We start from the raw sequence: 24,003 nt of genomic DNA, 5'->3' as shown, positions 1-24,003 counted from the left end.
AGAGAGGGAGAGATATAGACAGGGAGAGAGGGGGGGAGAGAGAGGAAGAGATATAGAAGAGAGATAGGGAGAGGGGGAGGGAGATAGACGGAGAGGTGTAAAGAGATAGGGAGAGGGGGGGAGAGAAAGGGAGAGATATAGAGAGATAGGGGGAGGGAGAGAGAAGAGGTGATAGAGAAGGAAAGAGAAAAGGAAAGAGACACAGAAATAAAGAGAGGAAGGAATGAAAGAGGGAGAGGGAGGGAGAGACACTCAGACAGAGAGATAAAGAGAGGGAGGAGCGAAGATAGACGGAGAGAGAGGAGGGGAGAGGGAGGGAGAGAGAGACACACAGAGATAAAGAGAGGAAGGAATGAAGACAGAGGGAGAGAGAGGAGAGGGAGAGAGACACACACAGAGATAAAGAGAGGAAGGAATCAAGAGAGAAAGAGAGGGAGAGAGACAGAGAAGGGGTAGAGAAGGAGAGAGGGAGGGAGAGAGAGACACAGAGAGATAGAGAGGAAGGAATGAAGATTGAGGGAGAGAGAGGAGAGGAGAGGGAGAGAGACACACACACACAGATAAAGAGAGGAAGGGATGAAGAGGGAAAGATAGGGAGAGAGACAGAGGAGGGGTAGAGAAGGAGAGAGGGAGGGAGAGAGAGACACAGAGAGATAAAGAGAGGAAGGAATGAAGATAGAGGGAGAGAGAGGAGAGGAGGGGGAGAGACACTGACACTGACACTGACACAGGTTTAATTGTGAAGGCCACCGGCCCATACACAAAGGGGTGGGGGATACAATGGGGCAATTCGATCGCTCTTCACACACAAACACACAAACACACACACACACACACACACACACACACACACACACACACACACACACACACAAAGGTGTACTGTACGTGAGTAGCCGATAACTGGATGAAAAATACATAGCATGTTCGTCCTCATCATGTTTATAGTTATACTAATTCATTCATTGTGTAAATTCGTCTCTAAATTTTAAGGCGTAATAAGTGTACATAGCAAGATTTCTCTGGGAGGTAACACATGGGGTTTGTAGAATAGGAAACAATGTATTGTCGTTGATATTTATGAACTCTAGAATATATTTCTGACGGATATGACCGTATTTAGGACACACAAAAATGAAATGGTATTCATCTTCCAGGGTGCCAGGACAAAACGGGCAGAAACGGTTTACATCCGCGTTCTGGAATCTTCTATTTATACCAAGCTCGTTTAGACCAAGTCGCAATCTTATCAAGGTATCTCTGAAACGTTTGATAGTGATATTGTCCAAGTAAAGTTCTGAATGAAAATCTGTTTTAAATGATCGATAAATAGAAAATCTGTCACTACTACAAAGTTTAGAAAACCAGTCCATTTTAAATTTGTCTATCAGTTTTTGTTTAAGAGACTTTAAGAAGGCGAATTCATTTTCAGTACCCTGGTTCATCCATACATCAGGGAAACCACACATCTCTAAGCATGCTTTAATTTTACTAAGCCAATTTTCTGACGTCTTGTCATTTCTGTCTAGAGAATTCTTCAGCATCGATTCAGCCTGTTTCGGAAATCGTGAAAGTGGCATCCTGGTCAGTTTCAACCAGTAGCGAACACATGATACAGTCGAGTCAATAAAGAGAGGGTATCGACCGGTCTCTCCGTATACCATATAATTTGGTGTCTTGTTTGATACACTGAGTAATCTTTTGCATGCAAATAAATGCGCCGATTCAATGACGTCTACTTTAACTAAACCCCATATCTCCGCTGCGTACAGTAACATTGGTTTTACTTGTGCATCGAAAAGCTGAAAGAATACCTTTGTATTTAGATTGCCAAGTGCCCACATTGTTTTTAGAATGTCAAGTATTTTATTTTTTGCCTTACTTGCAAATTCCTCACAAGCACAAGTTTCTGACAGCTTAGTAGTGAGTGTGAACCCTAAGTATTTGTACTTGTTTACTATTTCAATTGTGTTTCCTCCATATGTCCATTTTTCTATGTTAGAAGCATACCCCCCTTTCCTAAAAATCATTATTTTGGTTTTATCCAAATTCACCGTAAGTCCCAGTTCCCTTGAAGACTTTTCTAAATTATTAATTTGGTTTTGCAGCCCACCCGGAGTTGACGACAACAGAACGATATCATCTGCAAATAACAACGAATAAATTTCATCAGAACCGGGTATTAACTGGATACCATGTCTTTCCCACTGTCTCACAAAATCTGCAACTTCAGATATCAGAAGTGAAAAGATTATTGGGCTGAGGAGACAACCTTGTTTAACTCCTTGGGGACAATTGAAAAAATCGGTCATATTTCCACCCCACCTCACACAGGCTCTAACAGAACTGTACATGGCCTTTAACATGTTAATTAGCTTAGAGGATGCTCTTGCATTTTCTAGTGTCATCCACAATTTATTTCGGTCAACAGTGTCAAAAGCTTTGCGGTAGTCTACGAAGGCAGCATATACCTTTCCTCCTCTTTTACTGTTTAATTTGTTTTTTATTATTGTGGTCAAGGTAAAAATATGGTCAATTGTCGAATAGTTTTTACGGAAACCTGCCTGTTCTTTACTGATTTTGCTTTCATTTTCAGCCCAGTGGCACAATCTTTTGTTCAAAATGGCCGTAAATACCTTCCCTACAACACTAAGTAAAGCTATGCCTCTGTAGTTATCTGGATTGGTTTCGTCTCCTTTTTTGAAAAGTGGAATTATAATTGATTTGCACCAACCCAAAGGGAAATAACCGGTATCGTACAGTTTGTTAAATAATTTTGTCAGAAAAGGGGAAACAGAGTCTTCAGCATATTTCAAAAATTCTCCACAGATTTCATCTAACCCAGCTGCTTTGCCCAGCTTAATGTTTTTAATTGCATCTCGTACTTCTTTTTCTGTGATGTCACTATCGAGTTCTGGGACAACCCTTTCTTCTGTCCTGTTCTGTTCAGTTACGTCATGAGGAAGAGCGTCTGCTTCCTTTGCTCCGAAAACTTTTCCAAAATGCTTTTTCCATGCATCTAGTTCTATGTCGGGTTGGGCCTTTTTCGTGCTTCGCGCTTTTCGAATCGTATCCCAAAACTTACTGCTGTTTTTCTTATTATTTACGAGACTGTCCTGGATTGACTTTTTATGAATTTGACGTTTTTCCTTTGTCAACGTCTTGTAATGTGACCTAAGATTTTTATATGTACGTTTGTCCAGATTGTGACCAGACTTATTGTACATTTGTAGGGCTCTACGTGCTTCGCGTTTCTTCTGACGGCACTCTTTGTCAAACCACACATTTCCGACATGAGCTGGCGTACCGAATCGAACACTTTTTCTCATGCACTCCCCTGCCTGCAGAACAGCCTTTGTAAATGTATCAAGGGCTGTCTCCATAGACATTTCTATTTGGTCATAAGCAGTTTGGAACATGTTTTGTGATTGATCACTGTTTATGTTTTCGATATATTCTCCCTTCTTTTCGTTAGTCCATTTTAATCTAGTTATTTTTGTGTTTGGTCTTGAATTGTCCTTCTGGTTCCCTAATGTAGTAAGTGGTTTGCAAGGCAGTGTGAGACAGATAGGCATGTGACTGGATTCAACTCGGCTGTCAACTTTAAAGAGGGGATTGCATGAATAGAAAAAATCAGATGACATAAGAGCATAATCAATAACACTGTTCCCTTGGTCTGCAACAAAGGTGAACTTTCCAAATGCATCACCTACTGCATACCCGTTTAGAGGGATGCAGTTTAAAACTGTACAAAAATCAATTAGAATCTTGCCAAACTGGTTTGTAACTTTGTCTTGAGACTGTCTGGTGTTCTGAATTGCGAAATCTATATATAGGAGAGTGAGAGAGATACATAGAGAGGTAAAGAGAGGAAGGAATGAAGAGAGAGGGAGAGAGAGGACGAGAGAGGGAGGGAGAGAGACACACACACAGAGATAAAGAGAGGAAGGAATGAAGAGAGAGGGAGAGAGACAGAGGACGGTAGAAAAGGAGAGAGGGGGGGAGAGAGAGACACAGAGAGATAAAGAGAGGGAGGAATGAAAAGAGAGGGAGAGAGAGGAGAGGAGAGAGACACACACTCAGAGATAAAGAGAGCAAGGAACGAAGAGAGAGCGAGAGGGAAAGAGAGAGAGGAGGGGGTAGAGAAGGAGAGAGGGAGGGGGACACACACACACAGATAAAGAGAGGACGGAATGAAGAGAGAGGGAGAGAGAGGAGACGGAGGGAGAGAGAGGCGCATACAGAGAGATAAAGAGAATGAATAGAAAGGGAGAGGGAAAGAGAGAAAGGAGGGGGTAGAGAAGGAGAGAGGGAGGGAGGGAATAATAATAATAATAATGGTACTTATATAGCGCTGAATCTTGTGCATAGACAAATCGAAGCGTTTTCGCACCAGTCATTCACACGCATGCATAACTCTAAAACTCTCAGATCTTTCTTCCTGAGGACGAGTCGGGCAGCAGAGTTTTGTATGCGCTGAAGGGACTGAATAGATGAAGCAGGCAAACCAGACAATAGAGAGTTACAGTAGTCAAGGTGAGAGAGAATGAGAGAAACGACAAGTCCAGATGTTGCGTCAATGGACCGATATTTCCTGATGGAACTGATGCGCCGCAATTGACAGTAGGAGGACTGACATGTCTGACTGATAATTTTTTGCATGGACAGTGTGTTGTCAAGGACAACGCCGAGGTTCCTGACTGAACTGGAAGAGGGATGGGTGTACTACCAATTTTGATTGTGTCAGTTGTGATGGAAGAGAGTTTTTGTTTAGTTCATATGACCATTGCAGACCATTTGTCTGCGTTCAATTGTAACTTATTTAGAGTCATCCAGTTTTGAATGTCCAGGAAGCAGTTGGACGTTTCTTGCAAGAGCGACGACAGTTTTTCGGGGGTATCACTCTTCTGAAGTTGAGTGTCATCAGCATAAGAATGATGGCTGACATTATGGCGGTTGATAATTTCAGCGAGAGGAGCAGTGTACAGTGTGAAGAGCACTGGGCCTAAAACAGATCCCTGTGGGACTCCATGTTCAATTTTAACGGGTTCAGACTGGAAATTATCAACAATGACAGACTGGAATCAATCAGTGAAATAAGATTTGAACCAGTTTAGAACAGTGCCGTTGATACCAAATGTAAAATGAAGACGGGAAAGACGGACTGAATGGTCTATCGTGTCAAAGGCGGCTGACAAGTCGAGAAGAGTGAGAAGGGAGATCTGTCCTGAGTCGGACACTAGCAGTAGGTTATTCAGGATATGGAGGAGAGTGGTTTCGGTGCTGTGGTCAGGAAACAGGCAGACTGAAATGAGATTGTTGAAACAAAGGTGATTGTTGAGCTGCTTCAGGACAGCTTTTTCAAGGAGTTTGGACAGGAATGAAAGATTAGAAACTGATCGATAATTTTTCAAAATGTTTGCGTCGAGGTTGGATTTTTTCAGAAGAGGCCGGACGATTGCAGTTTTGAAGGTGGATGGAAACATTCCAGTGAGAAGGGATGAGTTGACAATATTGGTGATTGTGGGGAGAAGCTGTGAGACACACTGGGAAAAGACAAAGGCTGGTATAGGATCGAGCTCACAGGATTTTATTGTCATTTCTTTCAGGATTTCATGGACTTCTGTTTCAGTTAATGGATTAAAGGAACGGAGAGGAGTGCCGTTGAAGTGAGGATCAGGATGAGCAGGTTGGAAAGGCATTTGGTCTAAGATGGTACGAATATTTTGGACTTTGTCGAAAAAGAAAGAGAAGAAGACATTGGGGAGTTCAGATAAAGTGTAGGCAGAAGGAAGAGGAGTCTTTTTTGCGGTACCGAGAAGATTTGACATGATAGAGTAAACAGATTTGGTGGACGTGGCATCGAGAACTTGAGAAGAAAAGAAGTTTGTTTTCGCTGATGAAATCATATGTTTGACTTTATTTATTTGTTTTCGGAAGATTTGATTGTGGACTTTCAGTTTTGTTGATCACCATCGCTGTTCCAATTGGCGACGTTTGCGTTTTGCAAGTCGAATGTCTTGTGTGTACCATAGGGCGGAAGTTTTGTCAGGGAGCATGCGGGTAGTCGGGGGGGTACATGTTCATCCAGCAGTTGAGAGAGGACAGTGTTGTAATGTGTAGAGACGTTGGAGCGGGAATAAATTTTGGAAAGGCGTTCACCAGCTTGAGAAGAAAAAGTATTAATGTTGATGGATTTCAGGTTGCGACGAGTAACGGATTTTTTTGGTTCTGGTAGGTTTTGAAATATTAAGCAAGAATACGACAGCAGAATGGTCGGAAGAGAGTTCGTCAGTTACAGTCACTGACGCAATTGTGGCATCAGAGACGGGGTCCAGTTGTTTAACTTTGGCTTCATGACCTTGTAATTTCAACCAGGTTTCGGTGAGAAATACGATATCAAAGTTATTTTCAAAAATGTAATCAGAAATATAGTTAGTCTTTTGATCATGGCAGACAGATTGAGCACTGAACATGCAGGCATGAAAGAGATCAGAGGCAAGCTGAGAGTAATTTAATGGTGAAGCAGCTGAGTCAGACAGACAGGTAACGGAAGGAGACGATGGTGACTGAGCAGCGGAGGATAGTGGGAAGGCAGAGCAAGGTCCGGGAGTTGAGACAGGTGTGAGACACACACAGAGAGATAAAGAGAGGAAGGAAGGAAGAGAGAGGGAGAAAGGAGGGAAGAGGGAGGGAGAAAGGGAGGGACACACACACACACACACACACACAAAGAGAGGAAGGAATGAAGAGAGAGGGAGGGGGGATAGAGAAGGAGAGAGGGAGGGAGAGAGACACACACAGACAAAGGGGCAAAGAGAGGATGGAATGAAGAGAGAGAGACAGAGAGAGAGAGAGAGAGAGCGAAAAAGTGACAAAGAGAGAGAGATGGAGACAAAGACAGCCAGACACATAGAGAAAGGAAAGGGTAGTGAGGGAGAGAGAGAGAGAGAGAGAGAGAGAGAGAGAGAGAGACAGACAGACAGACAGACAGACAGACAGAGACAGACACAGAGAGATACAGACAGACTGAGACAGAAAAGGCACGTAAATTGGTTTGTTCACATTCAGTATTTCACATCATAAAGACACCATCTCCTCACAACAAATCATCAAAGATTGAGATAGACATTCATACGAGAAACACAAACACACACACACACACACACACACACACACACACACACACACACACACACACACACTCAGCAAAACCAAAATCCATCCACATGAAACTCAATCACAATTACAGATGTATTCCACCAGAGACAATCACAGGTGTTTTCCATCAGAGAATATCACAGGTATATCCCACCAGAGACTACCACAGGTATATCCCAGAGACTATCACAGGTATACCCCAACCAGAGACTATCACAGGTATATCCCACCACAGACTATCACAGGTATGTATCCCACCAGACTGTCACAGGTATATCCCATCAGAGACTATCACAGGTATACATCCCACCAGAGACTATCACAGGTATACATCCCACCAGAGACTATCACGGCTATATACCAGACACTATCACAGCTATATATATATATATCCCACCAGAGACTATCACAGGTGTGTTCCAGCGGCTCCAGAGAAACCACCAGGCATCCTCTCATACCCAGATGTCGGCCATGTTCTCGGGGCCTGGCGGCACAGAGTGGTAACCAGGGCGGGTTGTGGGCCGTTGCCGGTGACCAGTTCACTCCTTCAGTCTCCAGTCTCTCACAGCGTTCCTCGTGGTCATCCAGGCGTGCATAGGGCTGTGGACCCAAATCAGGCACTCTGATTAATCAACAATCACACCATGAAACCAGAGAGAGAGAGAGAGGGGGAGGGAGGGAGAGAATGTGTGGGTGTGAGAGAGAGAGAAAGGGAGAGAGAGAGAGAGGGAGAGGGAGTGAGAGAAAGAAACAGACAGAGAGACACATACAAAGAGATAGTGAGAGAGGTGGAGACAGAGTCAAGGAGAGACAAGCAGAAACAGAGAGGGACAGAGTGAGACAGAGATAGTTAGGTAGACAGATAGATAGAGACAGAGAGAGAGAGAGAAACACACACACACACACACACACACACACACACACACAAGAAACCAATGGTCAGACCTTTCCAATATTGCCCCAGTTCTATTATCAATGCTGTGGAGTTAGGGCCGGGACTTCAAGAGTAGCGTCACTCATCGCCGTTGTCTCTGAAGGGAGCTTGCTGTTTGTCCCTGAGGTGCAGTTTGCCATTGTGGATACAGACAGTCCTGCCAAGTGTACTGTGAGTTTTACCATCTCCCTGTGACGTGACGTGAGATCCATTGTGGATACAGACAGTCCTGCCAAGTGTTCTGTGAGTTCTACCATCTCCCTGTGACGTGAGGTAGGATCCATTGTGGATACAGACAGTCCTGCCAAGTGTACTGTGAGTTCTACCATCTCCCTGTGACGTGACGTGAGATCCATTGTGGATACAGACAGTCCTGCCAAGTGTACTGTGAGTTCTACCATCTCCCTGTGACGTGACGTGAGATCCATTGTGGATACAGACAGTCCTGCCAAGTGTTCTGTGAGTTCTACCATCTCCCTGTGACGTGAGGTAGGATCCATTGTGGATACAGACAGTCCTGCCAAGTGTTCTGTGAGTTCTACCATCTCCCTGTGACGTGACGTGAGATCTATTGTGGATACAGACAGTCCTGCCAAGTGTTCTGTGAGTTCTACCATCTCCCTGTGACGTGAGGTAGGATCCATTGCGGATACAGACAGTCCTGCCAAGTGTACTGTGAGTTCTACCATCTCCCTGTGACGTGACGTGAGATCCATTGTGGATACAGACAGTCCTGCCAAGTGTACTGTGAGTTCTACCATCTCCCTGTGACGTGACGTGAGATCCATTGTGGATACAGACAGTCCTGCCAAGTGTACTGTGAGTTCTACCATCTCCCTTTGACGTGACGTGAGATCCATTGTGGATACAGACAGTCCTGCCAAGTGTACTGTGAGTTCTACCATCTCCCTTTGACGTGACATGAGATCCATTGTGGATACAGACAGTCCTGACAAGTCCATGATGAGTTCCACCATCTCCATTTGACGTGATGTGAGATAAGACACCACACGTATTCCACATTCGTCTAGTATCAATTAAAGTGGAAAGACGATTGAGAACTACTACTACTACTACGTATTCCACTGTTTCTAAGACTGTTTCTAAGGTCCCTGTTGCCCAGCACAGCCATTTTGTCAGCCCAGCGATAAAACTGGACCAGAGTGGTGCGATGTTGGATGCTGTGTGGATGAAGCATCCCAATGCAGAAGGCTGTGACAATGTTTTCCTGTCGCCAGAGAGATAGAGCGAGAGAAAGGGGGACAGCGGGAGAGAAGGAGAGAGACCGCGAAAGAGAGGGGGGGGGAGAGAGAGAGAGAGAGACAGAGAGAGACAAAGAGAGAGAGGGGGGGAAGACAGAGAGAGGAAGCGATAGAAACGGGAGAGCGGGGTGGGGGGTGGGGGGGGGGGGGAGAGAAAAAGACAGAGGGAAGAAGAGAGGGGGGGAGAGACAGAAAGACACACACACACACACACACACACACACACACACACACACACACACACACACTGCATCAATCCGAATCCTCCGTTGTGCAGTTCCCCTCCCTGTGAGACAGTAGGCCTGACGCCCAGCCCAGATTAAGGCACAGATTGCAGCCACTCGTCCACACGGACTACGATCAGGGAACTGTGACTAATCCACCCCACAGCACCGCGTTAATCCACTCTCGGCCACCCCGGGTACAGTCTGATCGGATTGACGGCAGGATTAGCGACTGGGCTGAGCTACGGAACCAAACAGAAAGACTGTCAGCACCGCCACAGGGTTGTTACCAACCTTCCCCCCTTAAAACTGTCCTAGCGGGTATTTCTGATAGTGTCACATGATTGACTTAAAAATGTATTGCTTTTCCACCTTCTTGTGTGTGTGTGTGTGTGTGTGTGTGTGTGTGTGTGTGTGTGTGTGTGTGTGTGTGTGTGTGTGTGTGTGATTTTGATGGCATATTCTATATTTATCCGCTGAGTTCAGAGTGAGAGGGGGTTGATGCAGTGTGGAAACACCATCAATACTTTTACTTTGCACACAGGCAATGCAGCCAAAGGCACTTCTTACACATTTTGCACAGAGAGAGTATGTGTGAAGAATGTGTGAGTGCACGCGCGCGGGCGCACGCACGTGTGTGTGTGTGTATGTGTGTTGTGTGTGTGTGTGTGTGTGTGTGTGTGTGTGAGACGCACACACACACACACACACACACACACACACACACACACACAAAGAGACAGACAGACAGACAGAGACAGAGACAGACTCGGGGAGAGCGCAGAATTTTCTTGCTTATTTGTTTATTTACTAACTGACTGACCAGTAAACATTGTTTCACTTGTAACAGGGTGAAATTGTACTCTTTGCCCAGCTTTGTGTGTGTGTGTGTGTGTGTGTGTGTGTGAGAGAGAGAGAGAGAGAATGAATGAATGAATGAATGAGAGAGAGAGAGAGAGAGAGAGAGAGAGAGAGAGAGAGAGAGAGAAGACAAAATTCTTTATTCGAGGATAATAGATAAGCACTGGTGTGCTTTTTTCCATCCAGTCCCCGCCCTGAATAGGGGTCTACACTATACAATAGTAAATAAAATGAAACATGAAAGCATGGTGTTAGTAGAGATACATAACAGGGAAGAACAAAAATTTTCAAAAAATAAAATAAAATAAACAAAAATTAAATTAAAATAAATTAAAAAACAACCCCCCCAAAAAAAACAAAAAACAAAAAAAAACAACAAATCAACAACAACAACAAACACACACACACACACACACACACACACACACACGGTGTACAGGTACAAGTATGGTGTTAGTAAAATGTATAGGAAAATTGAACAAAATGACCAAAATGAAAGGAACAAACACACAACACACATCGCACTACAGATCAGAGTGGGGGATGGAGGGTGAGGGAGGTTATCAGTCAACCATACACATTTCACAAACAGTATCATTATTAGAAATGAACGATTTACATTACACATTATGGCATGAGGTGGGACAGGCAATGTTTTTTGAAGGTGGTTGGGCAATGGTGTTGTTTAACTGTTTCTGGGAGTGAGTTCCATAAGGTGGCGCCTGAGTAGACCAGACTGGATTTGAACAAGTCAATTCTTGGGAGAGAGAGAGAGAGAGAGAGAGAGAGAGAGAGAGAGGGAGGGAGGGAGGGAGAGAGAGAGAGAGAGAGGGAGAGAGAGAATGTGTGTGTGTGTGTGTGTGTGTGTGTGTGTGTGTGTGTGTGTGTGCATGCGTGCGTAGGTTCTGTCCCTGTTAGAGTTAGCATGATTCATGCTTTTGTGTGATTGCAATATATTATTCATGTAGGATGGATGTGCTGCATCTTGAAACGTTTTTTACAATGTGTGTTTTCCTACCTTTCCTTGTAGAACCAGTAGCTGTAATTTCGTCAGTTCTCAGTTAGCTAGAAAGAGGAAAGGCACCATCAGTGTGTGTGGGCCTCTGTCGACTTGATTGGGTGAGTGAAATATATTACAATGAAAGTAAACATTTCTAGCATTTAGAACTGGAACCAAAATATAAATGCTATTGGTATTTCCTTATTGATATTATTCTGTGAATTTACATTTAATGCATTTGAACGGATTTGTAATTATTTCGAATAATCGAGTTTAATCTTGACTGAAATGTAACCTCAACTCACGTTCAGAGGTTTCTAGAATTTATATTCCTCTTTGAGAAGTTAGACTATCATGAACTGGGAATCTTGGTGGTTGAAAGCAATCGCTCAATTCAATCAATGGGATATTTTCGTCTTTTTACATATTCATTTGCAACAATTGTAGATCCATGTGCGATATTTGGCAATGTGATGTTTGGAGTGCGTGAAGGAATGGAGTTTGATATGCATTATTGTACGCTTGCTTACGAGGACTTTGTACGCTTGCTTATGAGGACTTTGTTGTTTTGTCCACATGGTATTTATTTATTTATTCACTCCTCCCTCCCCACTCCTTGTACGAGTACAGCCCCTTGTCGTTTAACCCCACGCTCTCCTGTTCCCTTCCACATATCCCGACACGTTCCCCGTCCTCGATAGACTTGAAAAAGAACCTGGACTGATGTGGTGAGAGAACCCTATCCAACCAGCTGCACACTTACTTGCTTACTCACTTTCTGACGTGCTTACTTACATAGCCAGAAAGGCAGATGCTGGCGTGCTTACTTACATAGCCAGAAACGCAGAGCAACACCATACTAAATACAGTTAACGTGTAAAGACAGAGCAACACCACACTAAATCCAGTTAACCTGTAAAGACAGAGCAACACCACACTAAATACAGTTAACCTGTAAAGAAGACAGGGGCACAGAAGTAAGGCAGAGCAACACCACGCTAAATACAGTTAACCTGTAAAGGCAGAGCAACACCACGCTAAATACAGTTAACCTGTAAAGGCAGAGCAACACCACGCTAAATACAGTTAACCTGTAAAGGCAGATCAACACCACGCTAAATACAGTTAACCTGTAAAGACAGAGCAACACCACACTAAATAACCTCAGTGTAAAGGCAGAGCAACACCACGCTAAATACAGTTAACTTAAGGCAGAGCAACACCACACTAAATACAGTTAACCTGTAAAGGCAGAGCAACACCGCACTAAATAGTTAACCTGTAAAGGCAGATCAACACCACGCTAAATAGTTAACCTGTAAAGACAGAGCAACACCACACTAAATACAGTTAGTCTGTAAAGACAGAGCAACACCACACTAAATACAGTTAACCTGTAAAGACAGAGCAACACCACACTAAATAGTTTCAGTTTCAGCAGTTCAAGGAGGCGTCACTGCGTTCGGACAAATCTATATACGCTACAGTTAAGCTGTAAAGAAGACAGGGGCACAAAAGTAAGGCACAGCAACACCACACTAAATACAAACCACCAATGCACCTGCTGACCATTGACAAAAATAGAAACCTGACTGTGGTGACAGTAATTTTCCCGCTGTAACTTGCACCTTTTGCTCAGAACCCATGTCACACGGCTGTCGGCAAGGCCGCTTGGTCTCGGCAGTTTCAGTTTCAGTTTCAGTAGGTCAAGGAGGCGTCACTGCGTTCGGACAAATCCTCGAAGGTCTCGGTAGGTTTCGGTCGGTCTCGGAACGTTTCGGAACCAATCTGTTGTGCAATCGCAGCTCGTCTCATCCCTTGCACCCTTCCGCGTTCCCGGCTTTTTCCGTCCTTTTCCATTTCAGCAGGGGGCATCTGGAAAAAAAACAAGTGAACCGGCGTTAGGGGGGCGGGGGGGGGGGGGGGGGGGGGTGGTTGCCAACATTGGGTTTGACTTGAAGCTAGCCTGAAGCAATGTCAAGAGACGAGCTGTGCTCTTGAAATGGTTGTGTGTTTGTTACCTGTTTACAGTAAGTGTCGTCTGCTCAACGCGACCTGCCTGGGTCATGTGTGCATGTCAACATGTGCAGATCAAGTGTGGATCAACTATCAAGTTCAAGGTCACCCACTTATTCGTTTTCACTCTTCCCGTCAGGATCTAGACAGGACGACTGGTGGGTCTGACTCAACGCAATAGACTACGTGTGGGGGTATCCGCGGAGACTGCATGTGAGAAATCTTCCATTGCATTCGTCAGCTTCACCCAGCTGTGTATCTTCGACTACTTCTCCGAGCGAGTGTGAGCTCAGTTCAGTTTAGTTCAGTTACCGAAGGAGGCGTCACTGTGTTCGGACAAAACAGGTACAGGAACAGGTACAGAATTTGGGACTTTTTATTTTTTTAATATTTTTTTTAAGCCCCTACCCTAAACTGCTTCAAGTCCAGGCTGGACGCGCACTGGCAACAGTTGCCTAGTGTGTACGAACCAACCTGCCTGCAGTAACTCAGCTACAGTGCTGCTTGCCACGCATGCTACAAACCAGTGCTGTAGCCACCAAGGAGAGGCGAACTAGCCTGAAGAAGGCTTCAACGCCCAAAAGTTCAAGGTTCATGGTTTTTGGTTTTTCAACGCCCCATCTTAATATAGAAATAGTTTTGGGTTGCGTACATGCGTATGAAATTTTTTAAATGTTCATTCATCAAAATCGAATGGTTCAAAATAAAATGATTTAGAGTCATTGTCTAGAAGATTCTTGAACTGGTCAAGAGTTTTTGCTGTTTTTGTTGAATCCAGTGCATTCCATCCTTTAACTGCTCTAAAGCTAAAAGAAAACTTATGAATATTTGTTCTGCCAAATTTTGTGAAAAGGTTAGTATTTGAACTTCTGGTAACATGGAGTTTGTTAGTAGAAAAGAAGGTGCAGGGGTCAGTGTCAACCATTTTATTATTTTGAATACTTGTATCATGTCTCCTCTATATCTTCTGTATTTTTGTGAATGCAAGTTTAGTTGTCTCAAACGGTTTGGTAGTCCAAATCTCTTAACTCTGTTATCATTTTAATTGCTCTCTTTTGCACCTGTTCAACTGCTTCAACCTGTTCAAACAAAAACATCTGTTACAGAAGTGAATCGTTGCGGGTTTGAGTCGTTGAAGGTCTCATGGCAATTTGCTGGGTTTATTTTTTTTCTGACCATCCCCCAATAATTACCATAACATGTCCACTTCAAATGTCCGTTCCCCTAATGATTAGCTTGACATGGCCACTTAGAATGTCAGTTCCCCCAATCATTGGCGTAACATGCCCGCATCATATGTCTAATTCGATGTGTTTTTGTTGTTGTTTTTTAACGTAATGGAACAGTCTCATTTTGTTAACTCAGCTGTTCATATAAATGAGATCGATGTGCGTGATCGATGTGTTTAGAAAACCATATCTTTGTGTGCAAGTCAGCAGACCAACAAAGTCTGACACCATGTCTATATTTCAGCTGAAGGCCGGAAGACAGCTGCCACACAACAACAACAACAACAGCAAAAACAGCAAAGACAGCTGCAGCAGCAACAGTGAAATAATGGCTGCAAACGGTTAGTACATGAGAACGGCGCTCAGGGTGGGTGTGTGTGCATGCGTGCGTGCGTGCGCATGTGTGCATCCGTCTGGACGGAAGAGGATGCAGTGTATTCTTTTGCAAGATTTTGTGTGTCATAAAAATAACATTTATCATGATCATATCAATTATCATCACTTATTTTAGTATCATTGTTACTCATGTTATCACCATGATTATGACGGTGTTCTTGTTATTGTACTGTATTGCGCGTCGCTACACTGCGAGAGCCACCTTTTTTTCTTTTCTTTTTTTCTGCCTGCAGATGTATTTGTTTTTCCTATCGAAGTGGATTTTTCTACAGAATTTTGTCAGGGAAAACCGTTTTGCTGCAGAGTGTTCTTTAACGTGCGCTTCATGCGTGCTGCACACGGGACCTCAGTTTATTGTCATCTGAATACTGTTTTTTGTTTTTTTTAACTTTAAACAAATTTTTGCAAAGACATGTATACAATACATAGAACAGTATGAACAAACAGTATAAAATGAACAGTAGCATTCACTACAGCGCAAAAAAAAAAAAGAAAAAAAAAAGCCCCCAGAAAACCAAGACAAAATCAAAAGTAAAATTTAAAAAGCAGCAACAACATCCAACAACAAAACAAAAAATGAGAAAAAAACCACAAAAAAACAAAACAAACTTGTCCAATCATTCAATCAATCAGTGTTTACACATTATTGATTGCAGTAGTGATGATGATTTAAGATGATATTAATAAGAGACCAGTTCTAACATAGCAATATCATCAGTTATGTCAGCTGTTAAAGTAATGGCATCAAGGATGAGGCAAAAGCAAGTGGTGGCATTGTAATATCATAATAAAGAGCAATAAAACTAAAAACCTGCTAGTACAAGTAAGGACTAATATACGGAATAGTAACTATGGAACAGGCAAAACTGTGATTAGGAAACAGTTTCCATAATTGGAAGGTAACTGTTCCACTTTGTAGGGAAAGCATGATGGTTCATCAGTAGATAAGATGCATGTTCTTAGATTTTGTGTCTGTATCTGAGCTGTTGAGTTGTGGTGATTATTTATTGAATTCGCATTTGTACAAAAAGTTTTTGGCAAGTAAAATAATAAAATCAAAAATGTCATCTGTAGTAAATGTGAGTTTCCAAATAAAACCAATTCTTCACATAATTGGGCACTGTATACATTTTTGAATTTGTTATTTTCAGTTTGTAAAGCATTCCAAAATCTCTGCACAGTCTCATATCTCCAAATTATCAGAGATATTCATCTGTTTCAATGATCTGTTTGTTGCAGTAATCCTATGAAGTATTATTTGAAACCATTTTAAGTTTACATCACTTATTTTGTGTATTTTGTGAACTGTCTGTTTCGGACTTTCCAGTTAATGTACAGTTGCAACAAATCATTCCATTTGTTACAGCATTTAGGGGTAATTTTATTATTACTGTAGTTGTCATCTGCATTAAGATCGTAGTTAATATCCTATCTGTTAAATCAAGACTCTGTGTGTGTGTGTGTGTGTGTGTGTGTGTGTTACAGACGGCATTCCTGACGAGCAGACGTACGGCCAGATAGCAGGCGGGGTGTTCACAGGGGGGTGTGTGTCCATGGCCATGTCCCTGGCCGTGCAGACCGGGCTGGTGAAGGCACTGATGGAGGCCTCCCAGCCCCTGACTTCCCAACAGCTGGCTGACCTCGCCTGCCTTAAGGAACGGTAGGAGTCTTGTGCAGGATTAACACTGCGTTCTGCAGGAGTCACACCACATACTGCAGGATTGACAGTACATACTGCAGGCTTCACACTGCATACTGCAGGCTTCACAGTACATACTGCAGGCTTCACACAGCATGCTGCAGGCTTCACACAGCATGCTGCAGGCTTCACACACCATTCTGCAGGCTTCACACACCATTCTGCAGGCTTCACAGTACATACTGCAGGATTCACAGTATATACTGCAGGCTTAACAGTACATACTGCAGGCTTCACATTACACACTGCAGGCTTCACAGCACGGTACACACTGCAGGATTCACACTACATTGCAGGCTTCACACTGCATACTGCAGGATTCACAGTACATACTGTAGGCTTCACACAGCATACTGCAGGATTCACAGTATACACTGCAGGCTTCACACAGCATACTGCAGGATTCACAGTACACACTGCAGGCTTCACACAGCATACTGCAGGATTCACACAGCATTTTGCAGGATTCACAGTACATACTGCAGGATTCACACTACATAAAGCAGGCTTCACACTGCACACTACATACTGCAGGCTTCACACTACATACTGCAGGCTTCAAACTGCACACTACATACTGCAGGCTTCACACTGCACACTACATACTGCAGGCTTCACACTACATACTGTAGGCTTCACGCTACACACTGCAGGCTTCACACTGTTCACTACATACTGCAGGCTTCACACAACACACTGCAGGCTTCACACTGTACACTACATACTGCAGGATTCACTTTGCATGCTGCAGGATTCACACTGCACACTGCAGACTTCACATTGCAGGGTTTACACTGCATACTGCAGACTTCACATTGCAGGCTTCACATTGCACACTGCAGGATTCACACTGCTGGATTCACTCTGCATGATTCACTCTGCATACTGCAGACGTCACATTGCAGGCTGCACACTGCACACTGCATGATTCACACTGCACACTGCAGGCTTCACACTATATACTGCACACCGCATACTGCAGGCTTCACACTGCACACTGCAGGCTTCATAGTTTATACTTCACATTGCAGGCTTTACACTATGCATACCGCAGGCTTTACAGTTACACTTCACACTGCAGGCTTTACACTACGCATACTGCAGGCTTCACCCTGCACACTATAGGCTTCACACTGCACACTATAGGCTTCACACTGCACACTACAGGCATCACACTGCATGCTGCAAGTTTCACACTACACACTGCAGACTTCATAGTACATACTGCAGGATTCACACTGCATACTTCAGGCTTCACAGTACACAGTGCAGGCTTCACACTGCATACTGCAGACTTCACATTACAGGCTTCACACTGCATACTGCAGGCTTCACAGTACACAGTGCAGGCTTCACACTACAACTGCACACTGCAGGCTTCACACTACATACTGCAGGCTTCACACTGCACACTGCAGGCTTCACAGTACACAGTGCAGGCTTCACACTACATACTGTACACGGTGCAGGCTTCACACTGCACACTGTAGGCTTCACACTATGCATACTGCAGGCTTTACAGTTCATACTTCACACTGCAGGCTTTACACTACACATACTGCAGGCTTCACACTACATACTACATACTGCAGGCTTTACAGTTCATACTACACACTGCAGGCTTCACACTACACACTGCAGGCTTCACACTACATACTGCAGGCTTCACACTACATACTGCAGGATTCACAGTATATACGGCAGGATTCATAGTACATACAGCAGCATTCACAGTTCATACTTCACACTGCAGGCTTCACACTACGCGTACTGCAGGCTTCACACTGCATACTGCAGGCTTCACACTGCATACTGCAGGCTTCACTCTACATACTGCAGGATTCACAGTTCATACTTCAGACTGCAGGCTTTATACGCATACTGCAGGCTTCACACTGCATACTGCAGGCTTCACAGTTCATACTTCACACTGCAGGCTTCACACTGCATACTGCAGTCTTCATAGTTCATACTACACACTGCAGGTTTCACACGGCTTCACACAGCATACTGCAGGCTTCACACTGCAGGCTTCACACTACATACTGCAGGCTTCAGAGTTCATACTTCACACTGCATACTGCAGGATTCACACTACGCATACTGCAGGATTCACAGTTCATACTTCACACTACAGGCTTCACAGTTCACACTACATACTGTAGGCTTCACACTGCATACTGCAGGCTTCACAGTTCATACTTCACACTGCAGGCTCACAATAACTTAAAGACCACGTGGGAAGTCTTCTCCTGGAGGGCATGGTGAAGACATGCTGCATTTCCAGCAGACAGCAGTGTATGCAGCCGGTGTGTCATGGTGACCGTCACGCAGCTATGTCATGGTGACCGTCACGCAGCTATGTCATGGTGACCGTCACACAGCTATGTCATGGTGACCATCACGCAGCTATGTCATGGTCACACACACACACACACACACACATACACACACACACACACACACACACACTCTGAGTTATGTCATGGTGACTGTCGCACACAGCTATGTCATGGTGACTCACTGTCACAGCTGCCATGGTGACTGTCAGCTATGTCATAACTGTCACAGCTTTGTCATGGTGGCGGTCACACACACACAGAGCTGTGTCATTAGAGCTGTGTCTGTCTCTCTGTCTGTCTGTCTCTGTCTCTCACACACACACACACACACACACACACATAGTTGTGTCATTGTGGCTGTCTGTCTGTCTCTCTGTCTCTGTCTCTGTCTCTCTCTCTCTCTCTCACACACACACACACACACACACACACACACACAGCTATGTCGTGTCACAGCCATGTCATGGTGACTGTCACTGTCACAGTTATGTCATGGTGGCTGTCACACACAGCTATGTCATGGTGGTTCACACACACACACACACACACACACACACACACACACAGCTATGTCATGGTGACTCACTGTCACAGTTACGTCATGGTGGCTCTCTCTCTCTCTCTCTCTCTCTCTCTCACACACACACACACACACACACACGACTGTCAGCTATGTCATGGTGACTGTCACATACAGCTATGTCATGGTGTCTGTCACAGCTATGTCCGAGAGCTGCTGTCCAGCCTGGCAGCCCTGAAGCTGATCCAGGTGGAGGGGGGTGGGAGCAGTGAGGGCCAGCCCCCCCTGTTCTTCCTGCCTCCCCAGCACCGCCTTACCTTCCACAGCACGGCCCTCTTCACCGCCTTTGTCAGCATGACGGGGTCCAGGTTCCATTCTGTCCGCAACCTCCTCTCGCGAGACTCCCCTGATCACGGTACGTACACCTATCATGCGCTTAGCTAGCGGGCATTGAAGAACCCACAAAAAGGTGGTCCCTGGCTAAATGCTGAAGAAAATCCCATTCAAATGTGTGTGTGTGTGACTGAAGCCTGATTGAGTGATACAGGAAACGAATGATGAGCACCTAAAGGCAGCTGTCAATCGGCTCAACTGAGGTAGGCAGCCAGTTGTGCAAATGACTCCGTGTTTGTGAAGCCCTTAGTGGTTGATCTTCAGCATGCCTGTACACATGAAGGGGGTTGAGGCACTGGCAGGTCTGCACATATGTCCAGCTGGGAGATCGGAAAAATAATCTCCATCCTTAAAACCCACCAGACGCTGATACTGGGATAGAACTCAGGACCCTCCGGTTGAAAGTGCATTGCTTTAACCACTCGGCTGTTGTGACTGTCAAAGAAAACAGTGTTTTGTGTTGGGTGTTTTCAGGACTGCCGTACAACAAAGACCTTTCCTGTGGCGTCAACATTGTAGATGTCTTCACCATGAAAACGGTGTTGTGTGGTGTTGCTTTGTATTTTCAGGCCTGTGGCATGGACATTGTAGATGTCTTCACCAAGAAAAGTGTGTTGTGTGGTGTTAGTTGGTGTTATCAGGTCTGCCGTTGGATGAAGACTTTTTCTCCGGCATTAACAATGTAGATGTCTTCACCACGAAAACAGTGTTGTGTGGTGTTGCTTTGTATTTTCAGGCCTGTGGCATGGACATTGTAGATGTCTTCACCAAGAAAAGTGTGTTGTGTGGTGTTAGTTGGTGTTATCAGGTCTGCCGTCGGATGAAGACTTTTTCTGCGGCATTAACAATGTAGATGTCTTCACCACGGAAACAGTGTTGTGTGGTGTTGGTTGGTGTTTCCAGGTCTGTGGCATGGACATTGTTGATGTCTTCACCAAGAAAAGTGTGTTGTGTGGTGTTGGTTGGTGTTATCAGGTCTGCCGTACGATGAAGACTTTTTCTGTGGCATGGAGCTTATCAGTGACTTCACCAAGGACTACATAGCAGCAGCCATCCTCAAAACTCCTGGACTGAAGGAGAAAATGGGTGAGTGTTGCCATGGCAACTCAGTCTGCTTTTTGCCTTTTGTGTGTCCCTGTGTACGTGAGGAGAAGTTAGCAGTACACTGTGCAAAAGATAGCTGTTACCCATGTCTGTCAGCTTGTTGGAAGGTAGGAATGTCTATGATGTTTGCAGGCTTGTTTGTGGGCATGTATGTAGATATATATTTTTCCAACATGAGCATGTATTTGTTATTTTGTCATTTGACATGACCCCAAAGTAGCCATAATGATGTGAGATGTGTGAGGCAGTACAGGGCTGTCACTGTAGCTGACCCTTGCTGCACATGCTGTGTGCAGAGAGTGGACTACGGGCCCTGGAGGTTGGCTGTGGGTCGGGCAGCACAGTGTGCCACCTGGCGGCGCAGTTCCCAAAGTCACACTTCCTGCTGACGGACGTGACGCCGGAAGGAGTGGAGCACGCCAGACGCACGGTGCAGAGACTGGGGCTGACCAACGTCAGTGTGCAGGTCATGGACATCCACCACACACCCGGGGAATGGGCTGACTGCTATGACTGGATCCTGGCTCTGGACGTCATCCACGACCTACCCTATCCCCTCAAGGCTCTGCAGGAGGTCCACAGGATGCTGAAGCCTGGAGGTCACTTCTCCATGGTGGACATGTTCTTGTCCTCCTACCTGTCAGAGAACGTGGGCAACCCCTCAGCAGCGGCCCTCTACTCACTGAGCACCTTCATGTGCATCCCCGTCAGCTACCAGAGGGCTGACTCCCAGGCCCTGGGCAACTGCTGGGGAGAGCAGCGGGCCCGGGGGATGGTGAGGGAGGCGGGGATGGAGGTGGTGGACATTATAGAGACCATGCCCAACAGCCCAGGGATCAATGCGCTCTGCATGTGTCAGAAACCCGCCTAGTTCCCCGTCTGTCCTTTGGGCGCCGCACAGAACTGTTCACCAGATTCCTCCAGGTCTGTCAGTTGTGTGCCGAACTAACTAGACGATTGTAAAGAGATGGGAACAGAACCCAATGGCAATCTTAATGGAAAAATCTCAATTTAGAAGCATGCAGTGAAGATCATGTTTCTTAAAAATGAAGAATCTCAACAATGGAAGGTTTTTTATGAGCCAAGAAAGTGTATGAAAGAAAATGGAAGGTAAAAGTTAATTGTATGCACTGTGCACGTTGTGTTCAAGCTGTGGAAGATCATGTTGGAAAAGGAAGTCTCGTCACAATTGATGACGAGAGCAGTCAGAACACAACAGCATCAGAAATGGTAGACAGGCTGAGAAAGGCTTCAGCAACATACTAAGCTTGTACTATTTTGTAACGGATACTTTGTTCTGATTGTTGGTTGCTATGCTTGCTTTGAATGGTGTGCCTTGGAACATGTAACTGATAGTGCAGTGGTATGTCAGCGATATGCCAGTTCTTGACATGGAAAGTAGTGTTTACACTGAGCACTGAGGGGCTGCAGAAATGTATTGCCTACCTGTTTTGTATAGTAGGTGGTGTCAGTTGAATGTAAATTGGACAGATCTACAGGTTAACATTGTATCACTGTGTGTAGGATTTTTTAATGTAAATTGGACAGATCTACAGGTTAACATTGTGTCAGTGTGTAGGATTTATCATGTGTAGAAGCTGTGTTATGTGCCGGTGGCATACTTTGTTCAGACAAAGTGGGAAAACACCATGTAATGTGTTTGATGGGTTGGTAAACAATGAGAACACAGAGTCAGTGATATGTTGCTGCACATAGTTTGCTGTTTACCAGAGGCATGTTGGTAGTTAGGATTTCCTGGTACTGGTGTCAGTGAGACACTTCGCGGAGAAAGTGGGGAGTTGTTTGGTCTGAATGGAAACACATCTCTTGATGTTGGATGGCATACACAGGACTTCATAAGCATGCAGTTGTTTTGGTCACTTATGTTTTGTGCACAGTTTTATAATAATATACATATATATATATAGCGCTATAATACAAGCATAAGCAAGCTCTAAGCGCTTTACGATCCAGTACCTAAAGTAAAACAAAGCACATAAAAAGTTGTAGAAACATGAAAACAGAATCATTATTATAAAAAACAATGCATAAAACTGACAAACATACTATCAGTACTACAACTGTTACACTCTAACACACACACACAGACACACACATGACTAAACAGCTGAGATGACTGCAATTTTCACTTAAAATACATACATGTAAAAAGGAACATAATTGTAATCTGCATGCGACAGATTCTGTAAAAATTGTAAAATAAAATTTTGGATAGAAAAGGTAAAAGGGGTAAAAATCGGGTCATTCTCCCTTTCGAACAACACCATCTACCCACTCCCATTCTCTCTACTCTTGGAGGTGTGAGCAAGATTCAGCAGCGACACACGCGTTTAATTAGCTCTGCCAAATTTGTTAATTTCTCAGGTCAGCGGAAGTATCCAAAGACAAGAATTGGTAGATACTTACGTCAAGTACTATGCCATCTGCCCAGCTAGATTTCCGGACACGGTGTGGTTGTTTCCACGCTGTTTTCTTGTTCTTCATGAACAAGAGAGTCAAGGAATATATCGCCTTGCGCCAGCGGACATTGAACATGAAGACGATGACAGACGGTGTCGTGGTAGGTTGTCTCCTCACGTACCTGTTTTGGGGCAGTTTTTTGCTACAGTGTGGAGACGTGGAACAGAACCCGGGACCACGAAAGGACAGCTTGCGTCAGACCTGTCTGTCTAGTGGAGGTCGCAGTGCCAGCACAGAGAAGACCACAACTTCTTCACCTGTGACTTCTCAGCCTCCTGCCGCAGAGCCAACTCGGACCGAGCTGATGTTTATGCTTCAGTCTTTGCATGAAAAGTTTGATGTTATGCAAGAAGACATCAAGGACATCCGGGATGGCCACAC

At 44.6% G+C, this 24,003-nt stretch overlaps 2 protein-coding genes across 5 annotated transcripts in view; one reads left to right on the top strand and one right to left on the bottom strand.

Annotated features, from left to right (window-relative positions):
• Positions 1 to 13,075, bottom strand: part of LOC143279908 (uncharacterized) — a 94,760-nt gene extending 81,685 nt beyond the window's left edge. The window contains 2 exon segments of the mRNA XM_076584231.1: positions 7,559 to 7,761; positions 13,012 to 13,075. The gene's annotated coding sequence lies outside the window, so the exon portion shown is untranslated.
• Positions 13,076 to 13,373: 298 nt separating this feature from the next.
• Positions 13,374 to 23,070, top strand: LOC143279907 (S-adenosylmethionine-dependent methyltransferase Rv2258c-like). Of its 4 annotated transcripts, XR_013054966.1 has the most exons (7): positions 13,374 to 13,815; positions 14,932 to 15,028; positions 16,569 to 16,743; positions 19,845 to 20,059; positions 21,013 to 21,123; positions 21,438 to 22,640; positions 22,698 to 23,070. XR_013054966.1 is itself a non-coding variant. In XM_076584229.1 (6 exons), the coding sequence occupies exons 2-6, from the start codon at positions 15,016 to 15,018 to the stop codon at positions 22,010 to 22,012; spliced, it is 1,089 nt and encodes a 362-aa protein (XP_076440344.1). In that variant the 5' UTR covers positions 13,374 to 13,803; positions 14,932 to 15,015; the 3' UTR covers positions 22,013 to 23,070. The 4 variants fall into 4 exon arrangements, 3 of the variants coding, with proteins under 3 accessions (XP_076440344.1, XP_076440343.1, XP_076440345.1); XM_076584229.1 differs by having other exon boundaries at positions 13,374 to 13,803; positions 21,438 to 23,070; XM_076584228.1 differs by having other exon boundaries at positions 21,438 to 23,070.
• Positions 23,071 to 24,003: the final 933 nt, after the last annotated feature.

The sequence above is a fragment of the Babylonia areolata genome, chromosome 3 (assembly GCF_041734735.1).
Source record: "Babylonia areolata isolate BAREFJ2019XMU chromosome 3, ASM4173473v1, whole genome shotgun sequence".
NCBI lineage: Eukaryota > Metazoa > Mollusca > Gastropoda > Neogastropoda > Buccinidae > Babylonia > Babylonia areolata.
This window is presented reverse-complemented; position numbering and strand designations above follow the sequence as displayed.